We start from the raw sequence: 24,924 nt of genomic DNA on the forward strand, positions 1-24,924 counted from the left end.
AAGTGCCTGAAATGGCAATTAAACAAACCAAACCAAACTAACAAGGCTTTTCTATTTCTACCATAAAAAAAATGTTCAGCATGACACTGTGATGTTCCCAGCTGCTGCACTGAGTGATCACTATAACAAGTAACATACTAAACTCTAGTTCACACAAATGGATATCCTCAGCAGAAAAAGGATTGAAGATATGCTCCATTTTTCTCCACCCTCGATTTAAGCCTTTTGAAATACAATTCAAATGGATTGTGCCACTGCTCCTAAGAGAGATTAAGATATTCCCAGCTACGAGCAGCAATAGCTACTCTTTTCATTAGCTGCATACCTCTGTCCTTTGCTTAATCAAGAGAAGAAATCACATCCTAACAGCAAAGAAAACCATATTGCTGTCTGTATCCACAATAAATGGATAGAGGTAAGGGCTTAGCAAAAAAACAAGACAAGGATTGGATTTTCAGAAACCACTGTTTTTTACTCTTTCTTTTGCATAAAATATTTTTGTTTCCTTAATGTCTTGATAGTCATCATGGTAACCCGCACATATAAGCATTTTTAAACACTGTCACATTAATTTTCTTTCAATTCTTATTAAGTATATGGCATTTGGTTTACTGGAATCCTTACTCTTTTGTTCATATACTATAGATTGTTACAGAAATAAATTATAATCAGATATGCATTTGCCATATCTGGTTTCACCAGAACTTTTATCTGGAACATACTCCTAAAAATCCCTCTGTGTGAGATCTACATTTCAGTAAAAAATACAGAAACTCTGCTTTGGGTATTGTCTTAAGCCCTCCCTAAGATATTTCAAGCCCATATCATAAGAACTTTGATAGCTTTACCCAAACACTTACAGGAAATCATAAGGTAATCATCACAGTTGCCCTTCTCATCTTGATGTTCCACAGGGATTCCATTGGCATCAATCACTGCCTCTGATGCACAGTCTGCCACCAAGACTTCCTCAGAAACAACATCTGTTCCCAGAGTATCAGTGACAATATCTGCTTCTTCAACGTTATCATGAACTACATGTTCTACGTGTCCAACTTCAGGTACATGCATTGACTCAGTTGTCAGTACATGTTCTGGTATAGACATTGTCTCTGCTGTTATGTCAGAAGCTAAAACATCATCCGGGACAGTGCAATGAGCCAAAGAAACCTCTTCAGCTACGTCTGTGTCCAGCACTTGCTCAGGAATAATGACTGTTTCAGACACGTCTGGCTCGTCCATGATATCTGGGCACTGAACATCCTCGATAACAACATCCTCAATGACATCCTGGATTACTACAGAGTCTGGATCATCAGGAACAAAATTATGCACAGTTATATCTGAGTCGACCACATCTGAAACAAATACTGTTTCCTGTACTTCCACAACAATCTGATCTCCATCCATGTGTGCTGCATCAGCTCCTGAAAAACACAATTAAAATAGCACTTGAAGTGTAAAACTGTCTCATATGAGGTAGTTAATAATTGAGGTTATTTCTGTTTCACTTCAACTTTCACACTATGCTGCACTTTAGTAAAACAAGCATAACAGCATATGAACTATTAAGATAGACAGATAAAGGAAGTCTTCAGTAGATGCTAACATAATTAAGATGAACAAGATTTTCTCTTCTGAAAAAGATTTGCAGTTTTTAGACTCTCCCCAACACCCAAACAACTATTACTTGACTGAAAGAACAGTAGCTCATTCATATTGCTGTGAGCAATAAAAACAACCCAAACTCAAAAGCAACTACTCTACACAAAAGCATTGATGCAGCACAGCACTTCTCAGCAAAGGCAGAATAAACATTAGTCAATTGCATCAATCTTATCTATGTATTATCTCCTTACAAACCTGGATCAAAAAATGCATTTGGCTCATGTGGCTGCAATTCAAGCCCATCTTCATCCATGGCCTTGAACTCTCATCAGTCACAGTGTCTGTAGAAGATAAAGAGGAAAGGTTATTTCACTTGGATTAGGTGAAAAAGGTTGCCTCTGTCTGTGCACTGAAAAGTTGACATTTTGGGTGCATGAAAGTTAACACACAGCACCTCATGACTTTAAGATGAATTGGATTTTACTCGGGTCCCTCAGTCTGGGATTCTAGCAATAATACTGTGGGATGACCAAACACCCACTGTTTGAACTAGTGTGAGGTCAAACACTTTGGGTCCATTTCTCAAAACCCCATGGCTTCCCCAACACAGAGGCAGCTCATAAAGGAATGTGAAAATATGATTTCTATGTAATCTTAATTAAAAAAAAAAAGAAAGAAATTAAGACAAAGCCTAGACATATTCCTGTGAGAACCTTAATCCAATATATTCCTACTCAAGGAACTCAAGTCCTTACTGGATGGGGAGGAATACAGAACTGTGAAATCATTAAGGCTCAATATGATAAGTTAAACACAGGGAGCTCATTATCTGAAATGCACACCAGTTCTGATGTCCTCATGGTCATTCTTGGACAGTCAAGAAGAGTCCACTCTTATGTCACTACAGGAACTGAAATCATCAATGTAAACTGCTTCCAGAGCATAACACCCAATGTTTTCAAACCTAGATCTGCAAATATTTTCAAAACTCTTGCCCTAAGACAAAGTACCATAAGTATCACAAGTTAGTTCTCAAAAATTACCACATGTCATGTTCTACCAAAATTTTTGAACAGCATGTCAACATTTCAATGCATATTGACTTAGGATTTCAGTCTTCTTAATGAAAGAACCAAACAAGACCTCAAAGTTAAAATACTTGCAAAAATGTAAAACTGCCACCTAAATTTTGCTGCTTAGATATGTGCATTACAGTTAGGATCAGGCAAACCTAGTTAGGTAAAATGCAGTCTAACATAAACTTGTGCTACTCCTTTGCACTGAAGTCCAACTACTTTCCTATGTACAGAAGGAGAAAGAGGCAACAGAATGTTGCTTCATGTTTCTGCTTGTATTTCTGTAAAAGTGGAAGATGTTATTTTTCTTCCTCCAAACTTTCTCAAAATCACAGGCAGAAAGCTCCCCATTTCTATGACACTTTCACAAAAGGCAGACAAAACATCAAGATTCTACCCAAGGTTTCCATAAGAATCATAACCTTTCCAAATTACATCAACTAACATTTACATTCATTAAGGCTTTATCAGAGAAACTGCTATGCAAAAGAAAAAATTAACTAGTCCAAAATGCAAATCTAAACCCATAAACTAAAACAAGTATTTTCTAAACTTGCCCCACTTCTTAGCTCAAATTTCCTCAATTCTTCACCTCTGGAACTCTCCTTTGGGGTACTGTCCAGCCTCCAGTGCAGTCACTTGGGCCTTCTCTTTTACAGAAGCTGAGGGAGAAATATAGCCAGACACAGAACTGGAACAAAAACAGTGGAACACTAATAATTTTCCAAGGTGTTCTGTAGTTGTGTGATGCTCAGCTGGAAGGCCTCCATATTTTAAAGACAGCTGAGCTAACAAGTCATTGTGGTATCCAGCTGGACACAAGCTGCCTCCCAGTTATTCTGTCAAGCACTTCCACCCAAAGTGCCCACTATGACGAGGACAGCTCTTCACCCAATGCTTTTTTTGAGAACCAAGAGCAGAAGAAAAGTGTTTCTCAGCCTCAGACACAAGAAATACCTTGATTGATAGCAATCAACTTCTGCCATGCCACAGAAACAAGAACAGAGTAACGAAATCCCATACAGTAATTCTAGCAAGAATTACTCATACCCAAATTGCTTTCCTCCCATCTATTTGGTGAACACCCACCCAGTCTACTACCAATGTCCTTCCTATTCATCTTGTCATATTTTCTGTGTTGCCTGTGTACTTTCTTCTCTTCTGTTGCCTCTTTTCCAACTTTTGGTGTGCCTGCACCAATATTATGTTCATTACATCCCCTGCTCATTTCATCCCTCCATCTTCTAACTACAGTACCCTCCCATCATTCACACAAACCTCTGCTACTCATCAATTTGTAGCAAAGATTTCATGGGCAATGAGGACGGGTTTTTTATGGTAGGAGACAAAAGGGTACTAAGGGCTGGCAGAAATAAAACTGCCTCTCTCCTCAGATTACACATACATAAGATGGAGCTCTGTCTGGATCTCTGGGAGAAGTTCAGGTGCCCTTTGTGCCTGTGCTTTTGAGGCTGCATTACCATGGACATCAGCTGCCATCTGCTGCGACCTGACCGGCCCCAAGCGTCAGTTCACCACCTGAAGAACTGGCACTCATTTCCTCTGCTTCCTGCTTTCACCACCCGCCTGACCGCTCCCCCACAAACTCCTACTCCTCATGATTCATGCCTGTACTTTCCCTATCCTATCTGCTCCCCAAACCCCTCACTTCACTAAGTGAGGCAGTCTTTCACTGTCCTTCTGTCTATCCTCTTCACCCCTGACATGCAGAGGACTCCATCACTACTTTCCAGCTTCCTCTAAGTGCCTGCTGACACCATCTCTTCCCTGGTTTTCTCGTTTTCTGGATTCCAGGCAACAGATTCCAAACCCAAAAAGTCCCTGTGGTGTTCAGGAATTGCAGTTTCACAGCAGTGCCACATAATTCTGCCCTCTTCTGCACTGGTCAGGTCTTCTCACCTACACTGGCAAAATGTGCTCATAACAAAGGCTCAGGCTCCAGCAAATCAAAGACACTTCCTGGCACATGGCCTTTCAAGTCGGAGTCTTAAAAAGGCAACCAACATTTGCTTTGGTGCTTGTTCCAGAGTAGAAAGAAATTTCAATGCTTTCTCTTTTTTCTCTTTTTTTTTTTTTTCTTCTCTTACTAAATAATGTTTCTCAAAATGTGCTTCAGCATACAGACCCAGCCACCTCTTACCCCTGTGCAGGACCATAAAGAGTTTGGAAGTGCTCCACAAGGGCACAGGCCTCACATCCACAGAAATTTGCTGCAAGAAGACAACCGAAAGAGGATGCAGGCACTTAAAACAGGAATTAACTGAACCGAAATAATAAAAGTGTCCAAATCAGAATCTGCAATCCAAAAAGGCATAAAGTAACTTGTCCATGGCTGAGGCAAAAAAATACAAAAAGATTCCTGAAAACACTTCAGGGCTTGAGCATTCTAACCAGGAGATGGGAAAACACTGCTTCTTCCTGCTTGCTCTTCCGAGCAGAGGGTGAGCACAGGGGCACAGACGCAGCCACACAAAGGCAGGAGCCCCACAGGGCTCTGTACCTGCAACAGCAGCTCCGTGGCACCAGAAACACCAGAGCTGCTTCTTGCAAGCACCACAGAGAACACCTTCAGCCCCCTGGCAAGCACCCCAAGCTCTGTGCTACCATAAAGGCTAGGAAGCAATTCCAGCTGTTCACTTTTCTGCAAGATCTCAAGAAGGACAGAAATTCCTCTCAGTCCTTCCAAAACATTCCAGCTGACATTTACCTCAAGACCTGGTTCTGGCATCAAAGCCAACAGAATAAATTTTTCGGTTCCATCTTGGGAACCCAAATTCTCAAAGAAAAGCTGGTGCCCAGCCATGTCCCTACACTTAATCCTTCTCAACTGTGTGTCTCTTTGCTCACACCCTTCTAGCACTGGGACAAAAAAAAAATCTGAGGTATCCAAAATCAGGTTTTATAACCTCTGAAAAGAACTAAACATCTACACATTTTACTTGGCTTGGGTCCATGCCAGCTTCACATAGACCAAGAACTAATACAATTCTGTAATATACTTAATTCTGTCCATACAGTTAGTTTTTACAAACTGATTTTTATCTATTTACTCAGAGACTTGGCTGGTTTTAGCTTTATGGAAGTCCAGGTAACATTTTCAAGTGGAAGGACAGATGGAAAATTACATCTTAATGGAAGAAATGGTATTACTATATTAGAAATAATCTTCCAAAATAAAAATGATCATGAGCGGAATCAGTCAAGAAAAGCAATGCAGACAGTGCACTGTCACATTACAGATTCTTGACTCAATAGACCTACCAAGGTAATCAAGATGAAATAAAATGAAATGGACAAGCTGTCATGTTTTAAAAAAGGAGCAACTTTAAAAATAGAACTCCTTAAAAGAAGTTAAAACATTCTGCAGAAACTGTTTCTCTGCTCTCACAAAAAAAAAAAAAGAAAAAAATAAGGGGGAAAAGGAGAAAAAAGGGAAACTTCAGAAAAGCCATCCTTGTGAAAAAGAGATACATAGCACAGCTATTTCCCTAATTTTTAGTAAGGCCCACTCCTGATTTTTAGTAAGGCCATAAACCAAAGACCCAAGCAGCAAAACTCTTACAAACCAAGCCACAAAGCAGCAGAATTCCCCACGTGCAAGTGCTGGCGCCTGCCCACGCCGGGATGCCTCCGTGCCCAGGCACAGCCCCGCTCCCGTGGTGCCCTGCTGGGCCCATTCCGAGCTGCGGCACGCCTGGCATGTCCCACGCGGGTCAGAGCCCCGGGCTCGGTCCCCGCCGCCGCTGCTGCAGTGTCACAGCTCGCCTGACGTGACCCACTTGTGGCAAGGCACACACACACACACTCTGCTCTCGCTCGCACACACGCGAAAGGCAAAAAAAACCCACCCCACGCTCCCTATAGGATTTCATTCCTGCCTTGAAAATAACCCCCGTGATGATCACTAGGTGGAGGAACGGAAGAATAAAAACGAGGTGTAAAAACGACATTGTAACAATGTGATCGTTCCGCTGCTAATTTCTTGACGCATCTCCCTCAGTTTTGGCAGGGGGAATCGGTGCTGCTGTTCTCATTGCGGTTCCGTAAAAAAAAAAAAAAATCCTTCAAGTCATTCCCCTCTTTGTTGTAGTTCAGTGGTGGGGTATTTGCAGAAACCGGTTAAAGAAAAGGGTTTTGTCCAGATTTCACTGGAATGTTGTGCGCCAGACGACAGTAATTCCGAAGGGAATAAGCTAATTCTTAACGAAACCTGAATTAGGGAAATAACCGATCCCAGGCGCACCTTTGAACCAGCACCAAGGGGGCCCCAAGGGGATTAGGGGGCTGCTTACGGGGCGAGTGGGCGAAGGCGGCTGCGGGAGAGCTCCCGGCGCTGCCGAGCCCGCGCCGCCCGAATCCCCGGCAGGCGGAGAGGAAGGAGATGGCGGGGCAGGAGAGCGCCCGGCCGGCAGCCCCGGCGCGGCCGCGCAGGGAGCCGCGGCGAGCCGGAGCGCGCCCGGCCGCGCTGCGCCTCACAGTGTGGCAGCGGGAGGCGGGGAGGGTGTGGAGGCTGCGGGCGGTCCCTGCCGGAGCCCCGAGGCTCCCCGGCCCCGCCCGGCCCGGCCCGGCCCGCGCGGGGCCCCGGCTGTGCGAGCGATTAATTCAAGATGGCGCCGGCGCCCTCCGCCCCCCCCGCGCGCCGCCATTTTGTCTCCTCCTCCAGACACCTCCGAGCCCCCCCCGGCCGGGCCCGCGGCCCCTCACCGGCCCCACTCGCCTCCCCCCGGGCCCGCGGCCACCCACCTCCACTCCGCGTTCCTCACGCCACCTCCCCCGCCGTCCCGGGCCGCGCCGGGCGTGTGGAACCCGCCGGCGCAGAGCCCGCGGCCCGCTCCTGTGGCGGAGCCCTGGCGCGGCCTAGCTGCGGCCTCCTCGCGGCCTGCGCCGCGGCCTGTGCGGGCAGGGGGAGGCCCGGGCCGGGCGGGCGGCAGGGCCCGGCCCGCGGCTCTTACCGTGCGGGTGGCGGGCGGCGGCGCTCGCTCGGCGCGGCCTCTCTCAGCGCGACTGGGCCGAGCGCGGCGGCGGCGGCGGCGGCTGCGGCGGGGCGGGCGGGCGGGCGGGAGGGGAGGGAGGGGCCGAGCTCGGAGCTGAGTGGAAGCGGCCAAGCTCCCCGGGCCGGGCCCGCCGTCAGCACGTCACGTCACTGCCCGAGAGAGCCCAGGAGCAGGCGGAAGGGAGCGCGCCGCCACCGCCGCCTCGGGCCGCCCGCCCGCCCGTCCGCGGGGGCCGGTGCGGCCGAGCGGGCCGGGGGCCTGTGCGGGGCGGGCGAGGCGGCGGTCGGGGCGGCGGGGCGGGGGCGGCGCGGCGGCGCTCGGTCCCGCGGCTCCTCCTGCCGCCGCCTCCGCCGCGGCTCGGCCGCGCCGCGCCGCCCGGGGCTCGGCGTGCGCCCGCGGAGCGCAGCGGTGCCCCGGGACCCCGTCCCCGCCCGACCCCTCCATACCGGGCGAGCCCCCCCGCGCGCCGCCGGGCCTGCGGCCCGGCCCGGCCCCGGAGTGCGGGCCGGAGGCTCCGCGCCCCCGCCGCGGGCTCGGACCCGGCTCTGCGCGGCGGGGAGCGGTTTTTAGGGTGCGGGGACTCCGCTCTGGGGTGGACGCGGGCCGAGGGCCGCGGGTCGAGCGGCCTCGGGTCACCCCGGCGCGGGGCGCGGCTGCCGGCGGGAATTGCCCGGGACAGCAAGGACAGCGGAAAGCAGCGGGGTGCGGTGCCGGGCCCCGGGTCCCCACGGAGAACACGGACGGCGCTCCGCGGGGGCCACTGGCACTCACGTAACAGCAGAACCGGGGCCGGGGGGCGGTGATTCGCATTTTGGGGATTATGGAAAATTGGAAGTAATTTGGCATTGAAACCTAAGGCCTGTCTAGGGTTGTTTTCTCATCCTTGTTATAAAAGCTAATAAGAATTTTTTTTTAAATTTTTTTTTTTAAGGAGAGAGTTGCTGTTGATCCATGAAAGATGCACCCCAAAGTTTTTGAGGCATTAGAAATTACGTGGATATTCTCTTGGATAGGAGGTACCTTCAAATTGGTTGCATAATTGTGGAGCCAGGCCTCAAGGAGGTTTCTTCAAGAGGCGTTTTTAACGTTTAAGGAAACTGGAAGGAAATTGGCTGTTGCACTTATCAAATGATGCAAATGTGACTTATCTGGCTGAGAACAGCGAATGTGTCGTGGTTATTTTGCCAATTAGCCTCTGGTTCAGCTTTGACTCCACTTTAATTTTATGCCCTAGTCTTTTCTATCTTAACACACAGGCATAAAATATAAATTGGGCGGTGCTTGGAGTTTATTTCAGTACAGCATTTGATAAACATGCATCCTGCAGAGTTTAACCGTGTGTAGTGGGCTGACCCTGGCTGGATGCCAGGCACCCACCAAAGCTGATCTGTCATTCGCCTTCTCAGCTGGACAGGGAAGAGAAAACACAACAAAGGTTCATGAGTTGAGGTAAGGACCAGGGGAGATCACTCAAGAAACACCTAAGGGCAAACAGACTCAAATTGGGGATATTAATTTATTTCCAACAAAATAAGAGCAGGATAATGAGAAGTAAAATAAATCTTAAAAAACACATTTCCTCCATCTCTTTCTTCTTCCCAAGCTCTACCTCCTTTTCCCCAGCAGGGAAGGGAGATGGGAATGGGGGTTATGATCAATTCATGACACTTTTTTCCTCCCACTGCTCAGGATGAGGAGTCCTTCTCCAGCATGGGGTCCTTCCTGCAGGAGACAGTTCTGGATTAACATCTCCAGCATGAGTTCATCCCACAGGCAACAGTTCTGCACAAAGTGCTGCAAGGTGGGTTACACTGCCCGTGGGGTGCAGTCCTTCAGGCACAGCCTGCTCCAGCGTGGGCTCCCCATGCCATGGGTCTGCAGGTCCCTGCCAGGAGCCTGTTCCAGCACAGGCCTCCCATGGCCTGTTCCTCCACAGGCTGCAGGGGAACTTGGCTTTGGTGCCTGGAGCACCTCCTGCCCCTCCTTCTCCACTGACCTTGGTGTCAGAGTTGTTCCTCTCACACATTCTCACCCTGCTTTTCTCTGCCTACAATTACACCTGCACAAAAAGCTTTTTTTTTCCCCTTCTCAAATTATCTCAGAGGTGTTCCCACCATTCCTGATGGGCTCAGCCTTGGCCAGCAGTGGGTCCATCCTGGAGCTGGCATTGGCTCTGCTGGACATGGAGGAAGCTTCCAACAGCTTCTCTCAGGAGCCACTCCTGTAGCACCCCTGCTACCAAGACCTACCTGCATAAACCTAACACACCATGATACTGAGAGCAAAAGGGGAACAATAATGCTTCGAAAATTTATTTTATTTATTTCCATTATTAATGGTAAAACTTTTGTAGACTCAGCCCAGACCTGGGTTTCAGGAAGGGGTCGTAAAATACTGACCTTCAAAAGGTTTTCTGAACTTGACCATACATATGATATTAATGTAAAATAGTCTTTAGTAAATATTTTTGCCAGGATGGAGGAGGCTAAGGGAAAGAACAGCGAAGGGTGATGGTTAGTTCATAATCAACAGCAAGGTAACTCTAGTATAAATAAGTAAAAAATTGGAAAATTTATTTCCTTATCCTTATGTTTGAATTTAAGACTGCAGATTTCTTTGAAACAGTGGAACAGGTTTCCCATAGGGATTGTGAAGCCTCTGAATTTGGAGATACTCAAAACCCAACTGGACACAGCCTTAAGCAACCTGCTGTAGGTTGCTCTGAGCAGGAGGGCTGGGGAAGACAATCTGCAGAAACACCTTCCAGCTTGAACGATTCTGTGATTTCTAAGCCAGTTTTCCAACAAACGTGAAGTGCATAGAAAATTCCAGTGAGCAGCACAATTTGCTCTAAGGTCTTTGGTTCCAAGGACGTTTTATTCCTTTTTTTGTTCACATAGGCAATGGAAATCCAGAATGCAGGGCACATTGCCCTCAAAGATTCAGCATAGCCAGTTGTCATGTTATTGCAGAAAACTATAATGCCATTAAAAGGCAAATGGCTGGATGTTTTGCAATCTTCTTTGCAAACTTACTTGCTAACTTCTTGACTGGCTGGCCATTCATCCTGCCTGTATATAACTGTTTCACATTTACCCCCTTGTTCTTCACCACTCAGGAGCCAAGATACCAGCATATTTTGAAGATTTTGTGTAATTTTTGTCTTGATGGAGCCATTACCTCAGTGTTTTCCCAACCACTCTGGTTTCTAATAGGCCGCAGACACCCTGGTGTGATGAGAAGCAGGGTAACTCCCATGGGTGCAGCTGCCAGGAAGGAAGCCGTGTTTGCAGCTGATACTCACAGCCCTTTCTGCTCCCACAGCCAGCAGAGGTATCCAAGGGCAGAACACACTTGGAAACTGCAGATACCATAGGTGTGCTGGCACCACTTTGGAACAACATAGGTTAACTTGCCTGCAGAAATGTTTTTGTAACTTGCACCTTCTGGAATTCAGTAAGCAAAGGGTAAAACTACATCGTAAGCAATAGGATTTCTGACCTTCCTGGGTGGTTAGGTTGTGTCAGATTTGGTACATAAGAGAGAATACAGCTTGTATATAAAAGTTTATAGCTCATTTGTTCTCATTGAATAGAGCCCTTGCAGTCCAACTCTAATTTTACTTGTGATCTACTGTTCCTTTGTATTTTTCCTTAGAGTTTATTTTGGTGTCACTCAGAAGTAGGTGCTGTGCTATATCTTTTTCCTCACAAAATCAAATGAAGTCTGGCTTTTGCTCAGTGTCCTCTTAAAGTCATACTTGAATGTAGCAGTCATTGAGTTAGTTCTGGAGATACATGCTGCTAATTTCATACTTGGACATTTATTTATCACAATGACTATTACAATGTTGTGATCAGGTTCCAGCTTGGTAATCTTAAAAGGAGTTACTTTGTCGAGTCATGAAAAATGGGTTACAGCTCCAAGTAAGTAAGGCTCATGTTTTTATCCATCTTACTGCTAATTTACTTGTCAATAAATTATACAAATTTGTAATAAGCCATTTTCAGTCACAGTTCCTTCCTTTTTATCTTGTGTGTTAATTAGATCCTTTTCCAGGTACTGACAACATGCTTAGCAAACACCATTGTGGCGAGTAACACTCCCATATTTCTCAAGCTGTAGCTCCTCTATTGCCAAGCCCCAGGTTATAAGAGAGTAACTTGAGTTTTGTCAGCTTTCTGGTGACTTGTTTGAAGGCCTTTCAGTGGACGTGTGTTTGCTTCTTCATCTGTGAAATAGACTAGAGTTATTTTACCATGCAGTTACCTGATCGTGTTTCAGTAACCATTTTTTGACCTTGACAAACCCCTCAGCTGGTGATGAGGGTTCATTGTGAGCTGGCTACATCACTGTAAGTAAACATGAGCCTGCTGAAGTTATCTTTTACTGTTTTTCCTATGCAACCACAGAGATGGAGGTTGGGGAGGAAAGAAAGTGAAAGGGGGATTGTTCTAATTTCTCCCAAAACAGTTCTGTGTTAATATATTCTCAAGGAAATTCTGGAATAATTTTTCTGTCTTCTAGCTTCTACTTGAAACTTGTCTATAAAAAAGGAAATACTACCCATTTATCTAATGTTCCATAATGTTTTGATTGTTAGTAATATTGCAACTGCAGCAATATTTACCTGCAGTCACTGGACTAAAAAGGAAGGAGTAAGGTTACCAAGATTGCTCCTAGCAGTGGTATAAAGGTCTAATTCATGACTATAGTAGCTGCTGACTTTCACACATAGTGTGTTCAGGACAGTTACACTGAAAAGGAATCCTTGTAAAAATATGTCCTAAAATGCAGGAAGTATGAAGGATAAGCAGTCTTCCTATTGATAGTTTAATCTGCAGGTCCAGATAACCCCAGAGACCTAAAATTAAGTGCAACAAAGAAGAAGATGTCAGACCAAAGGTCTGTAAGACCTCATAAGGTGTTTCTGGTCACTAATCAGTAGGAAATACCTATTGAGAAATAGAAGTACAGGGAAATGTAGAGTTATGTGCTTTAAAATGCACTCCTGCCTGCCTTTGTCAGCAGAGGAGGTAGCTGGTTCTTTATAACAATAAATCTCAAAAGGCTTGAGCCACTTCAGGAAGGGTGATATCAGCCAGTGCCCATTTGTCTGAGTTGGCTGTCATGTTAAAGTCAGTTCTTTTAAAGTAATGGAGAAAAAAATACGAGATTTCTTTCATATGGAATAAAAGGTAGTACCAGTAAGTGTGGCTCAGGGAAAAATGGTCTTTGGAGACACACCGAACTTCATCACTTGAGTAGGTGACAAGCTTCAGCACAACAAAACTGTGTAGGTGGAGCAGACTTGGGTAAGGTGCTTCATACTATACACTCTCTCCCTTACTTTCAATATCATGCATTATATGGCTTAAAAGCTGATGGACTGAGAGTTGTAAAGAAATACATAACATTGCAGAAATAACCTAGCAATTGGATTGTTCAAAGAGGTGGAACCTTAGTTATGGCCCAACACTTCCATCGTGGTCTAGAAGTCATCATAGAGCCATTCCTGTTTTTATTTGTGCCTGTGATGAAGTTGCTGGAATAAGTACATAGAGGTGATGAGGAAAAGATGATAATGCAGAAACATCACACAGACTGGATTACTTTGTAAATTGAACCACTTAAATTATGTCTCATCTCTCCAAGTGCAGAATTAAGTGTCTAGGATTGATGAATGCAAATTATGTACCTAGAGGATATTTCTGAATCCTGGAAAGCAGAAAATATAGAAAATATTAAAGGAATGCAACCATAAGACAGCTCAAAAAAAGCCTTCTATACATTTGAGACAAAAAGGGCTGGTGCTGTTTGGGGATGCTCACAGTGGAGTAGGTAGCAGAAATAGGGTGAGTTTGTATCTGCTGGGTCATGGTTTTTAAATAGACCGACAACTGGAGAGGCCACAAATAATTACAAAAGAATTTGGATGCTTAAAAAGTCTTTAGCTGTTTAATACCAAAAAGAACAAAAAAAAGTAGACATGAATCATATAGTACTTTCCCAGTTATAGGAATTCACTTCAGTCTAAAGAGGGACATGGATAGCTGGAGTTTAAACAAGATAGGAAAAAAAAAAAGACTTGGCTTCCTAAGTGATAAATGGTGCTGATCAGCCACAAGCAAAACAATGCATGGGATGGGTCTTCCTCCCCTTAATGCCTTCACCTCCAGATTGGATGGCACTTCCTGGCATTTCTGCCAAGTCCTTTGGTTCACAAAGGAGTGAGTGAAATTTGATGGCTTAGGCCATAAAGAAGTTGATATTGGGCCATCTTTTACAATCCTCCCCTGCCCTTTCACAAGTGGAAGCAGGTAGAGGTATCTAGAAGAATATAGTTTCTTGGAGTCCTGTTTTTTAGTAGACTGATGTTTTCTATCTAAGAATAGTTTCAAATAAATGTTTTGCTCTGTCAAGACATGTCCAGGCCTAGTTACTCTTAATATTATTGACAGTAGATTTTTTTGTCCATTTTGTAGTCTTTGTAGCGCTGTTTAGAATTTCTCAAGAATTGTCCAGACATTAATTTGTGTTTGTAAGTTAAATTACTGTAATTATCCAATACAAACCTGTGAAGACAGTATTGTGGAGTATTGAAGACAGAATTTTGTGGAGTGCTCTAGTGTACATGCTGAGGTGCTTGCTCTCAGACAGCAATGCCTGTTTCTCCCCTCTCTTTTCATTTTCAGACGTTACAGAATTGATATTGCAGATATTGCCAAGCCTTTAAATAGGCTGACTGACACTCTATTCCTGGTTGGTTTTGCTGCTGGTTTGGGAAGGGATCTTTCTATGCCCACTACAAGCACATATTGCCATTCCTGGTCCTTCATTACCTCTTAGCAACCATTTGGTCCTTCACAAAAATTGTCCCAGGCTAGATAGTCTCAAGAGTTTCCATGCAAGACCAGTGAAGAATGGGCTGTGACCCACAGAAGGAAATGTGACAGGAATTACTGAATCACAGCCTTTGGGCCTAAAATGGCTCTGAAAAGAAGGTTCCTTAACTCCTCTCACCTGGGGAAAAAATGGTGAGAAAAGAGTTGCTAGAACCTCCCAAAGCAGCTCTGGTTATTGTTGTCTGCTGTGACAGAGGCGTGTGGCTGTGCACAAAATCTCAGTGGATGAAGCAGAGCCCCTTGAAATTCCAAAAGTGAAGACAGACCAAGTTATCTGGAATTCACAAGGTGCTTTATCCAGGGTATGAAGTGTTGCACCATCTTATGGCCAAGGAACCCACATCATGGAATTAAGCAAAATCACAGCACAGGAGAGACACAGTCAGAGCAAAGGAACGTGAGGTGCTCCAAGCTGTGAGGCGATGTTATGAGGAGTCAGGGCTTGGCATTCATGCTGGACAGGGCAATGAGGGGCCTATGTGATTAATCTTTCTGGTGGGTGGGAGATCCCAAGACTATAAAACTGCCCAGGTCTCGATCAGTGTAGGTGATTCATAGGCACCAAGTGACAAATGCTTAATAACCTCGCATTTCTCTCCAAAGGCATGGTTCACAGAATGCTTTGGGTTGGAGGAAGAGCTGTTAAAGATCATCTAGCTGCAACCCCCTGCCACAGGCAGGGAACCTTTCACTGCACCAGGTTGTTTGTCATTATTGGTGGCAAGCTGCTCACAAGTAGAGGCTTCCCTGTCCTCCAGCCTTCTCTGTTTGTTATCTGCCTCATTGAAGGCACACAACTCCAGGACAGTCACCTGCCATGTCCCCTGGCTTCAGCAGCTGCCAGTCCTGGCTTTGCTGCAAGACCTGCTCCCAGCAGGCAGTATCCTCACCACGGAGCTCGAGCATGAGTGCTGCAGCTTGGTGTGCTGCCATCACCACCCCCTGGGAGCTGTGAAGGGGCTTTGACCCATCCACCTGCACTTTGCCAATTACTGCTGGTGTTCAGGGTGCTCCCTGAGAGAGCTGAAGAAAGAGCTGGCTTGGTGTTGGCAGGAAGCTTCACACGGTTTCTGGGAAGCAAGGCTTGGAAAGGGGCCCAGGCTGTCACAGCGCCTGTGTTTTGGGTAGCATCTGGCCTGATGTCTGTCTGAACAAATGGCTGGCCACTGAGACAGGCATGTTACAGCCAACACTGTGCATGCAAACAAAGCCACCAACTCGCTTCGGCCCACGATGCTTGGGGACAAAAGTGCCATACACACTCGTCTCCAATTCTAGGGTGAATTTAGATGACCAGAGCTGGGATGTGCACTGAACTGCCCGTGCACACACGCAGCCACAGTGCCTGGGAGACAAAGGCTTGAAGGCAAAGCAAGATGAGTGCAGCTGTAAGATGCTTTCTTTGATGAAAAAACTAGTTGCAACAAATGAAGTAATGAAACAAAGACTGACCTTTACAATTGTGTGTTAGTACACAAAATTCTTTTGAAGAAATTGACATTAAAACTGCTCATTAAATAAAGAAAAATAACTTTAAAGAAGGTTTTCATGGCATTATAAGACATAATTTTACCAAGCCTCAGCATAGACATTGCTGGGATCCATGTAACCCTGAAAAATAAGGAATTGGAGGAATATCTGTGAAACAAGTATGGCAATGTTCATTTGGAGAAATTTCATGATAAGGGTGGAATATTGGATAGGCAAGGAGTGGGAAATGTACAAACTGAACAGTGAAACATAATCAGAGAATCTTATTTGTTGCTTGGGGTTTGAAAACTGTATCTGAACTTAAACTTTCTAATGTTTCCTACTTATAAAAAAGAGTATTTAAAACGTGTTCAGATATACCAGGCTGATGACTGTCTGACATGCTTTTTATTCCAGTATTAACATGCATCTTAGAGAACTGTGTCCAGTAAAAAATCCCATGGTGTTGGGACCCAGAAGAGAAATGGACGGCTCTTGTGTTTGGTCTGTCTGTGCTGTGCTACACAAGGTAGTTGCAGAGAAAGCTCAGAAGAGGGTCCAGATATTCAGTCTGTGTCTTTTCTCCTGCAGTTATACAAGGCCAGTAGGTTGGAACTGACCTAAAAGGTTTAAATCAGTGAAAATGTTGTAAGGCCTGTATCTCTACAGCTGCCTGTGTCTCAGATAACCTCTCTACTTAAAAACAGCAGCAATGTGCAGTGTAGTGTCACTTACTTTGAAGCTGACATTTTGCATTGTACAGGTTTTCAGTTGCTCGTAAAACTTTGCCAGCTTTCACAAGTCTGAAATTTTCCCTAAGGGGTGTTGGCCTCAAACTGAATTTTTTTGTGAAGACTCCAGACACAGTTTTTTCAGCTGCCTCAGATCAAAATGCAGATTATTTGCCCTTGTATAGAAAAGAAAAAGAAGAAGAAGAGAAAAAGAAAAGAAGGAAAGAAAAAGAAGGAGAAAAAAGGAAGGATAAGAAAAAAGGAAAGAAGAGAGATAAAAAAAGAAAGGAAAAGAAGAAAAGGGGAGAAAAGAAGGAGAAAAATAAAAGGAAAGAAAAGGAAAAAAGTAAGAGAAGAGTTTTTTAAATTGAAAAACTAGATAAAAAAACTTGAAATGAGATCTTACATCTAAACAACAGGGTGGTTCTTGTGTTGAGCAGGAGTCCCTTGCAGCCTGTGGAGAATTGGTAAGTTATTTGTCTGCATTAAAATCTCTGACATGTCTTGGTTTACAAATATTCAGTAGGCTTCTTAATCCTTAGTTGCGCTTAGTTGTTAAAGGAAGGCTTTCACAGGCAATTTTATTTCTAGTCATCCTGATTAAGTGTTGTGCAAGCTTGAAGGTATTTTTAATTAGGTAGGACGGTTAATTATTTATTTTACAATTTCAAATTGTAAAAAAAAAGCTCTTAGTTTGAGCTCTCATTGGTTGTGGGGGCAGGGAGAGGGGCGGACATTAAAAAATCCATTATTTCCTCCATAATTGTGTAAACTCACATTTCATTTACCTTATTTGCCCATGGATCAAAGATACAGCCTAGAGTTGTTGGTGAGTACATGTAACAAAGGTAAAAAGGACTGGTAAATGTTCAACCTGACACAGTGTTAGAAGTCAGCACTGTTGGATTTTGAAAAACAAAGGGTAGAGAAGTGTTAAGGGTTCCTTTCCTCGGCTGATGGAGTTGTAGATGGCCCTGAGGGTTATCTGCTTCACTGACTATATAAGCATTGTGTTTTGAAACAGAAACAGCCCCTCCCTATTTCTCTAGTAAATCGTTTAACAAGAGAGCAGGACATTACAAACCAAACCATTACACTGAGGGACCAGCCTTCTTTTTGGGGAGGCTTCAATGGGACAACACTGATTTTCAGTGTTTGTCAGTTCAAAGGTGTGTTATTTGGTCTCTTACCAGCAAAACTCTTCTGTAGCTACATTAACTGTACTCGCCTTGAATGGATGGGAGCTGGTGATCAGCTTCCACCTGGAGCAGCTTTCACCAGTCCATAAAGCAGCCAGCTCTGGAACGTACCAAGAGTCCACTTTGCTGTGATGTTACGTGTCAAAACAGACACCTTCCCATATAAGGCTCAAAATGCTTTCAAAGATAAAATGTCTGGTTTTAACTGCAAAAATAAATTCCCAGCGTGAACACACAGGTTGGTAGAACAGCAACAGTGTGAAGTAGCAATAAATTTAAAGGAGGAATTAAGCTTCCAGAAAAATTGAAGCAATTTAAGATCCCAGTTTCCAAACACTTAAAGCACAAGCTCATCTTCTGTGCACAAGGGTCCCAGCAGTGTTAACAGGACCGTTTGTGTGCCTGAAGTGAAATAAATGGGCAGGAGATCTTTCTCCTTTTTTAATGCCTTTATTAAGAAGAATCAGCTCAGGTGGGGAGAAATCGACGGGTTGCGCCCACACCGCAGTTGCTCCCAGGCGTGGCACGGAGAAGGAGGATGATGCAGCTTTGTCCGCTGGTCTGCAGACAGAGCTGGGGATTCTGTCCTCACGGGAGAGTCGCAGATTCCTGCTTGTTTGTTTAACACTCCGGGGTGTCTCTTTAATCAGTATCTTTTCAGGTTAGGGTGAGAAGCAAAAGGGTCCAAGCAGGTGCGGGACTACGCTCCCATCCTTAGACGTCACTTAAGTCACTTGTTGGCTCGTGATTTTAGGGGTTTTTCTTGTAAAAACTGTAAAACTGTAAAAATTCAGGGCGCAATGCATTTCTCATCTGCATACTGGCTCTGATGTCACTGCCCATTCTCTTACCTTGGAGGGTCTGTCCTGGTGTCTTCTTGGCAAGCGGCCAGCATCAGGGAAACAATAGTTAATCACTGGCCATTAACAGGTAATTAAGGAGCCCCTCTCCAGCAGTGAAACCAAAGAGGTCTGACTTGTTTTTTTTAACTCTGAAACTCAAAAAAAATACAACTTTCTATTCATAACATGAAGCACACAGGTTCACAGGGCTGTACCAGCGTTTGCTGGCTTGGTGTTTTTAATGCATGCTGACAGACAACGAGGCAGGAGGCAAGGAGCCAAACCCATATGGAGAACATGTAAACGCTTGTGACTGCTGTGGAAGGACTAATTGTACCCCCATACCTCTTTTCATTTCTGGGTGAAGTACGACTCCACATCAGATTTTTAAAGGATTAAGTTGTATATAATTACTGCCAATATAATAAATGGGAGACAATTTTAAAAAATAACAATAATTGTTGCTAAACTTTGTTATCAACAGCATTTTGGCCGTAGCCAAGAAAAAGTACAAAAAATTATTCTATTTCTGTATGCCCAGTACTAGTCACCAAGGTTAAAAAAAGCTGCTTTAACGAAAACTTACAAAAGCTGAGACTTAACTCTGTTGTGTGGTAGTTAGGATGATGTTGCAAATGAAGTATTTTGAGATACATAATAGATTACCTAATCAAATAGATGATTAAGCAAAACCAGGAAGAGAAATGAGTTCAGAGAACCCTAAGGTGCATTTGCAGGAGAAAACACTTTTCAGGTCTTCATTGAACACCAAATAAAGAAAAATAACTAAATATAGAAAAGCATCATGTTTGGCAGGGGAAGGGGTTTTCTAAATAACATAATGAATCCTGTCTAGTGTGTTGGATTTCTTTACAAATGCCCACACAGAGGCAAAAAGGGAGAGCTGCTGCCCTGATTCATTTGAATCCTTAGGATTGTGTAACATGAGACTTAATTAAGTGAATCATGATTTTTTCCTCACAACTCTACTGAAATATTCAAAAAACTATACTAGGCTTTAGAAAGAAACTGTTCAAACAGAAAAGTTTGTGTTTTATAAATGTATAGTGTGCAATTGCTTAATGAAGCCTTCCTCAACACAAGTAAATATTAACTTTACTTCAACTAAAATATTTCAACAGTTTTCATCTGTGCTCAAGCACAATGTTCTAGTGCCTTGTTTTATAAAAGACATTGAAGAATATGTATTTAAATAAATATTTTAGGTAATTCCTTGAACAAGATGTCTGTTCCTTGGTAACAAAATTTTCTTGCTAATTTGTTCTTTCTTCATTGCATATATAGTGTCCACGTTAGGAGACTTGTTTGTTTGGTTTTTAATCCTTTCAGGGTAAGAAAGGAGAATTTATTTACATGTATCACTTATACAGTTTGTGACTGTTACAGCTTCTATGTTATTTCACCATAAACCAAAATTTCTGTAAAATTAGTTATTCTAGCTGGGTTTTTAGTCTGGAAAAGTATGAAATGTGCACGTTTACTACACCGCTCGGGTGGACTGGAGATGAGTGGAACATTCTGTGAGCATGTACAGATGGAACTTCACAGAAACAAAAGCAGCAACACGAAGCCAGAGTACATCAGTAATTTTAGCACCGTGGTAAGTGACCATCAGCCACGAAGGCAGCTGTGCCAGAAGAACTGTGGTGGTGGAGGAGCTGATGAAAAAGGAGCGGTGCTCTCAGGGTCTGGGGATGTCAGGAGGAGGCCACTGGACCTCGTGGATGTCCACGGGCCGTGCCACAGGCAGGAGGGGCGGGAGCTGGGGCCGGCACCGGGGGCTGCGCGGTGCTGGTCAGGGACAGCAGGCGTTTGAAACTTTATAAATGTTTAGTCCCAGCCTGGCACAATCAGCGACCCAGAACGGCCGGGGCGGCAGGGCTGGGACTTTACACTGCCAGAAGCACCGATGGGAAAGGGGCGGGGACAAGTTTAAACCTTTCCTGCGGGCAGGCTGGAGGCTCATCCACATGACTCAGCAGGGAAAAACAGCAGGAACCCTTTCTGCAGCAGTGAGCTAGAAGGGAGCACTTTTCAAAGTGCTACAAAATGAATGCAATAAAAATATAATTTAATTTTTTTTCTGGATTTTGTGTATACTAGGACCAAATCAGCAAAGGTGTTAATTGAAAGTTTTTTCTTCATCCTTTCAGAATAAAATCTGGTATTTGGCTGGAAATGGCATTTCCCAAATGCACAGTTAAGTCTCAGAAATAACTACTGACACATTTCAACTTTGTACCACTGCACAAGATATCTACGTTTGTGTACCCAACCCATTAGAAATGCAAATGCACCTCTGTTCAAGTAGCTAAATATGATCTAAAAAGGGTAAAAAAATAAAATCACTCTGAAGTAAATCCCTGGTAAAGCGAGAAAGCTCACAAGGCATCTGTCACTACTTTAATCCTGGCCAAGAAAATCAAAATAACTTTCAACTTCCTTAGCTGTACATGATATTGCCTCTTGTCATTCAACATCTCAGCATCACAGTTCAGTGACGGAGGGGGTGGCACACCCATAGCACACAATGTATTTGCACTTACACTGTTCACACTTGTCTCCCCAGTGCTGCAGAGACATGTCCCATGTATGCAACAGTCTCAAAATCCCATTACTTATCATTCATGTCAGCAGTCAAAGCTTTCCATTAGAGGAAATCTAACGTTTCAGTGGCAGAAAAATAACTCTGTATGTGATCTGCCCCCCAGGCCCTCGTTGTGGTGTGACAGGATATACAGCAGTGTAGGAGGAGGTGATCCTTGTGCAAGCCTCACCCTGCCTGGAAAAGCCACGGGCAAAGCAGGTCAATGCACAACCTCAGCAAGATTATGGCACTGGTGTTCTTTAAACTGCAGATCAAGAGACACAATCTCCAAAATATCTGAATGTCTAAAAATGTCTGTGGGTGCTGAACCAGTTGCTCAGAAGCTTTTCCTCATGTTTCATTAAACCCACAGGTGCAGTGCACTGAGAAAGGACTCTAAACTTCACCCTGGAGCTGGTGCCATCCAAGCACTCTGCTGTAGCTCATATTCTCTTTTATGCTCACCCTCCTGCCACCAGACTAGGCAAGGCTTAGGTTTATCCCTATCCTAGAATTCACAGCTACAGAAAGGAGCGGCCAAAGCATGGAAGATGCAATCCTTGAAATGGACACATTTAAGATTGTAATTGGTCAAGTACCTGGAGAGCCCAAGAGAACTACAGCGGACTCCTGCTTTTCAAATGGAAAAGCACTATTCAAAAATTAATGTATTTACTCTCAACACCATGTGAGGTAGTACTTTGCAAATGGAAAAACTGAATACAAGAATGTAGACAGAGTAAGGGAACACAATACAGTGCAAAATCAGGAGCAAAATGCAAGCTGTTTCATCAAATTCCAGTTTGATGAGTGAAATCGTATTTACCTTCAGAAAGCCCTTGAAGATATTGAATAAAACCAAAACCAAGCTTTGAAAACACACAGTACTTTGTACCAAAATATGTTAAGTAGCATAACTTGCTAAATAGTATATAAACCAGCTAGAACTATGTATATTAGTACAAATGAAGAAGTGAAATCTAAAGGGATTAAAGTATTAGCACCCCACAGTAAGTTTATTACATTATGTTTTATCCTGAGGCATGTGATTCAGAGTAGCTAAACAAAAGTGGTTTTATACCTTTTTTCCTCATCCTCTTCACAATTCCATCACCATTACTCTGCCCCCACCCCAAATCATTCCTTTCTACAGCCTCTTCCCAATATTTTATATTTGCTCAACAATTTTAAAGTCGTTTACTCCTACTGTATAAATAACTCCCAGGTCACTCCCACAGAGTTTCATGATGACAATGTTCCAATTAATCACATTCTTTTCATAAATCCATACTGAAATACGCCAAAACCAGTACTGCCAGTTCAGATCCAGTTTACTTGTGGAGTTTTTTTGGGGATTTAAGAAAACATGTAGTAATATCAGAAATGACAAATTCAAGTCAGTCAATACTGCCATCCTAATTACAAAGTGTAATACTTTAGAATCCTAAAATCAAGAACCATAGAAACAAAGAAATAAAGTTTTTTGTTGGTAACAGCTGTCTCAACAAAACAAATTGTGCAGAAAAGGTACTGGTCTTCCAAGAAGAGTTTGCTTGCTTTTAATTCTTGTACTTGAACAATCACTGCAGTCTTTTGTTACTCAAAAAAACTGTATGAATTAATGAAAATAAGCAATATTTTATTTCAATGCCAGATTTATGGTTTGTGTGTTACACTGGGGCTGGTTTGACTGATATTAAACAGATATGTCTGAAACACAAAGTAACATAAATTAGACATGCCATGAGACATGTACAATTAATTTCTACTAAAATGTGGATAATGAAACCCATTTCTATGCCAATTCTTTTACACTTTTAATGGTGATAGTGACTAGTATTTTAGTAAGAGGGTAAAAGTCAATAAAAGGTATGAGGACAGCCATACAACTCAAAGATACTGTTTGCACAGCTTCCAATTCCACTGTGAAAATACACCCCTCCAAAATAGAAATAGGCACTTCATCTTTAAAAATGAAGCACTCTTTTGTTCTTCAGTCATCATCAACAGTTGGCTTGATTGTCACTCCTCTTCTGATCTGACCCCAGCCAATTAAACTGAAAAAAAAAGGTTTATATTATTTTTACCAGTAGTGAGAAATATCGTGTATAAGTTAAACATCCTTCTGTCCTTCTTATGCCTTCATTTCTTACACTTTGAATTTTCTACACTTGTCTCCCACCCAAAACATTCTACAAGAACAAACCTTAGTGGAAACACAAAATAGAAAAGGGTGAAGGATAGAGGACATTTGTGACCAGGTAAGAGTGTACTCCTGAGCAGAAGCTGAAAATATTTTAAGTTATATTGTACTGTTGTACTGGATGGTAAATCTATGCACAGCTTCATCTCTTTCACCTGCACCTGAAGTGTGCATTACTTTCAAAGAGAAATGAGAATTCAGTAAGATTACAAACAGCTGTAACTCTCAGTGGTAGCCTGTGATGGTAACTCAGCTCTGGGGTGAGTGCTGCTATTTATATTCAGAAAAACTAAGACCTTTTTTATAGGCCACTCTCGCCCCAGAAAAATACACTCGCAAAAAGAAATTCAGAATACATCCATTTCCACAGCCAGCAGGTATTTCATATTATTAGTAAAATTGTGTTCAAAACCTCTCCAATTTCTGGTGAGAAACCACACATGCATCTCAATTTACCTTACACTAGAGCCTGTCTTGGGACACCAGAAAAGAAACTGAAGTTTATCAGAGCAGCTCTTCCCACTTTTTACTACCACAACCATAGGTCATAACTTGACCACCTTTGAATTCAGTGATCCTTGGAATCACTGGTGTGTCCCATTTGCTGTTTAACCTCCCTCTATGCCTCTGTGTATTTCCTTTTTATTTTATACCTCTTTTTAGTCTTGCTTTACGAACTTTCTTCTGTATTTTCAGTACTCAAGCTGCAAGTTCCTTTTCACAGTACCAACTGTATATTATCTCTACTGCAATCAGGTTTTTTTATGCTGGTTTTCCCAGTTTGCCTTCTTTCCCTTTTCTCAACTTTTAGTTTCCTTATATTGTCTTTATCTTTTTAATACAGCATAGGAATCAACTTTTCAATAACTATCTTTACAGCAGGCTGCCACTATTTGCCCACCTCACAATCCAGAGACAGGTGGGCTTTTGGGCAAAATTTGGTCAAGTTTTTTAACTGGGAAAAAATCCACAAAAGCAACAAAAGACACGTTATTATTTGCACAGGATTATCAGTCTACAGCTTAAAAAAGGGAAAAAACCCCATAATTTTTAACATAGTTTCTCCTCTTCCTTCTGCTTTACCTGACTTAATTTGGGTCCTGCCTTGTTTTTCCTCCTGTTCAAGACATGTTATCTTTTGCCTTGGTGTTTTTTTTTCAGAGAACAATCTCTTCCCTAATTTGTCATCTTGCTCTGAGACAGCAAGCACTAAATTCCTGTCTACATTTCCTTGTCATCTGAAAAAGAAACATGCATCCATGGATAT

General features: G+C 43.4%; 3 protein-coding genes across 7 annotated transcripts in view; 1 reads left to right on the forward strand and 2 right to left on the reverse strand.

The window, feature by feature from the left end:
• ZFX (zinc finger protein X-linked) overlaps positions 1-7,791 on the reverse strand; it is a 23,738-nt gene extending 15,947 nt beyond the window's left edge. Inside the window, exons 1-3 of one of the 4 annotated variants that reach the window (XM_064407432.1) lie at positions 7,658-7,791; positions 1,864-1,949; positions 861-1,427 (exon numbers count right to left, since the gene is read on the reverse strand). In XM_064407432.1, the coding sequence (XP_064263502.1) occupies positions 861-1,427; positions 1,864-1,921 (625 nt within the window). In that variant the 5' untranslated portion in view covers positions 1,922-1,949; positions 7,658-7,791. Of the gene's footprint in view, positions 1-860; positions 1,428-1,863; positions 1,950-3,276; positions 4,774-6,997; positions 7,032-7,448; positions 7,596-7,657 lie in introns of those variants that run through there. The other 3 variants (XM_064407433.1, XM_064407434.1, XM_064407435.1) reach the window with 3 other exon arrangements.
• On the forward strand, positions 4,167-23,246 carry LOC135290728 (collagen alpha-1(I) chain-like). Its single transcript, XM_064404669.1, has 5 exons — positions 4,167-4,210; positions 6,228-6,417; positions 6,960-7,502; positions 7,567-9,500; positions 15,208-23,246. The coding sequence occupies exons 1-4, from the start codon at positions 4,167-4,169 to the stop codon at positions 8,500-8,502; spliced, it is 1,713 nt and encodes a 570-aa protein (XP_064260739.1). The 3' UTR covers positions 8,503-9,500; positions 15,208-23,246.
• The window catches only part of EIF2S3 (eukaryotic translation initiation factor 2 subunit gamma), a 14,187-nt gene continuing 12,030 nt past the window's right edge, over positions 22,768-24,924 (reverse strand). The window contains exons 12-13 of one of the 2 annotated variants that reach the window (XR_010355470.1): positions 24,741-24,895; positions 22,768-23,511 (exon numbers count right to left, since the gene is read on the reverse strand). Coding sequence is in view for 1 of the 2 variants with exons in the window: in XM_064407445.1 (XP_064263515.1) it covers positions 23,448-23,511 (64 nt within the window). In the remaining variant the exon portion in view is untranslated. The remainder of the gene's footprint in view (positions 23,512-24,740; positions 24,896-24,924) is intronic. The other variant, XM_064407445.1, reaches the window with a different exon arrangement.

This window comes from Passer domesticus, chromosome 2, assembly GCF_036417665.1.
Source record: "Passer domesticus isolate bPasDom1 chromosome 2, bPasDom1.hap1, whole genome shotgun sequence".
Classification (NCBI taxonomy): domain Eukaryota; kingdom Metazoa; phylum Chordata; class Aves; order Passeriformes; family Passeridae; genus Passer; species Passer domesticus.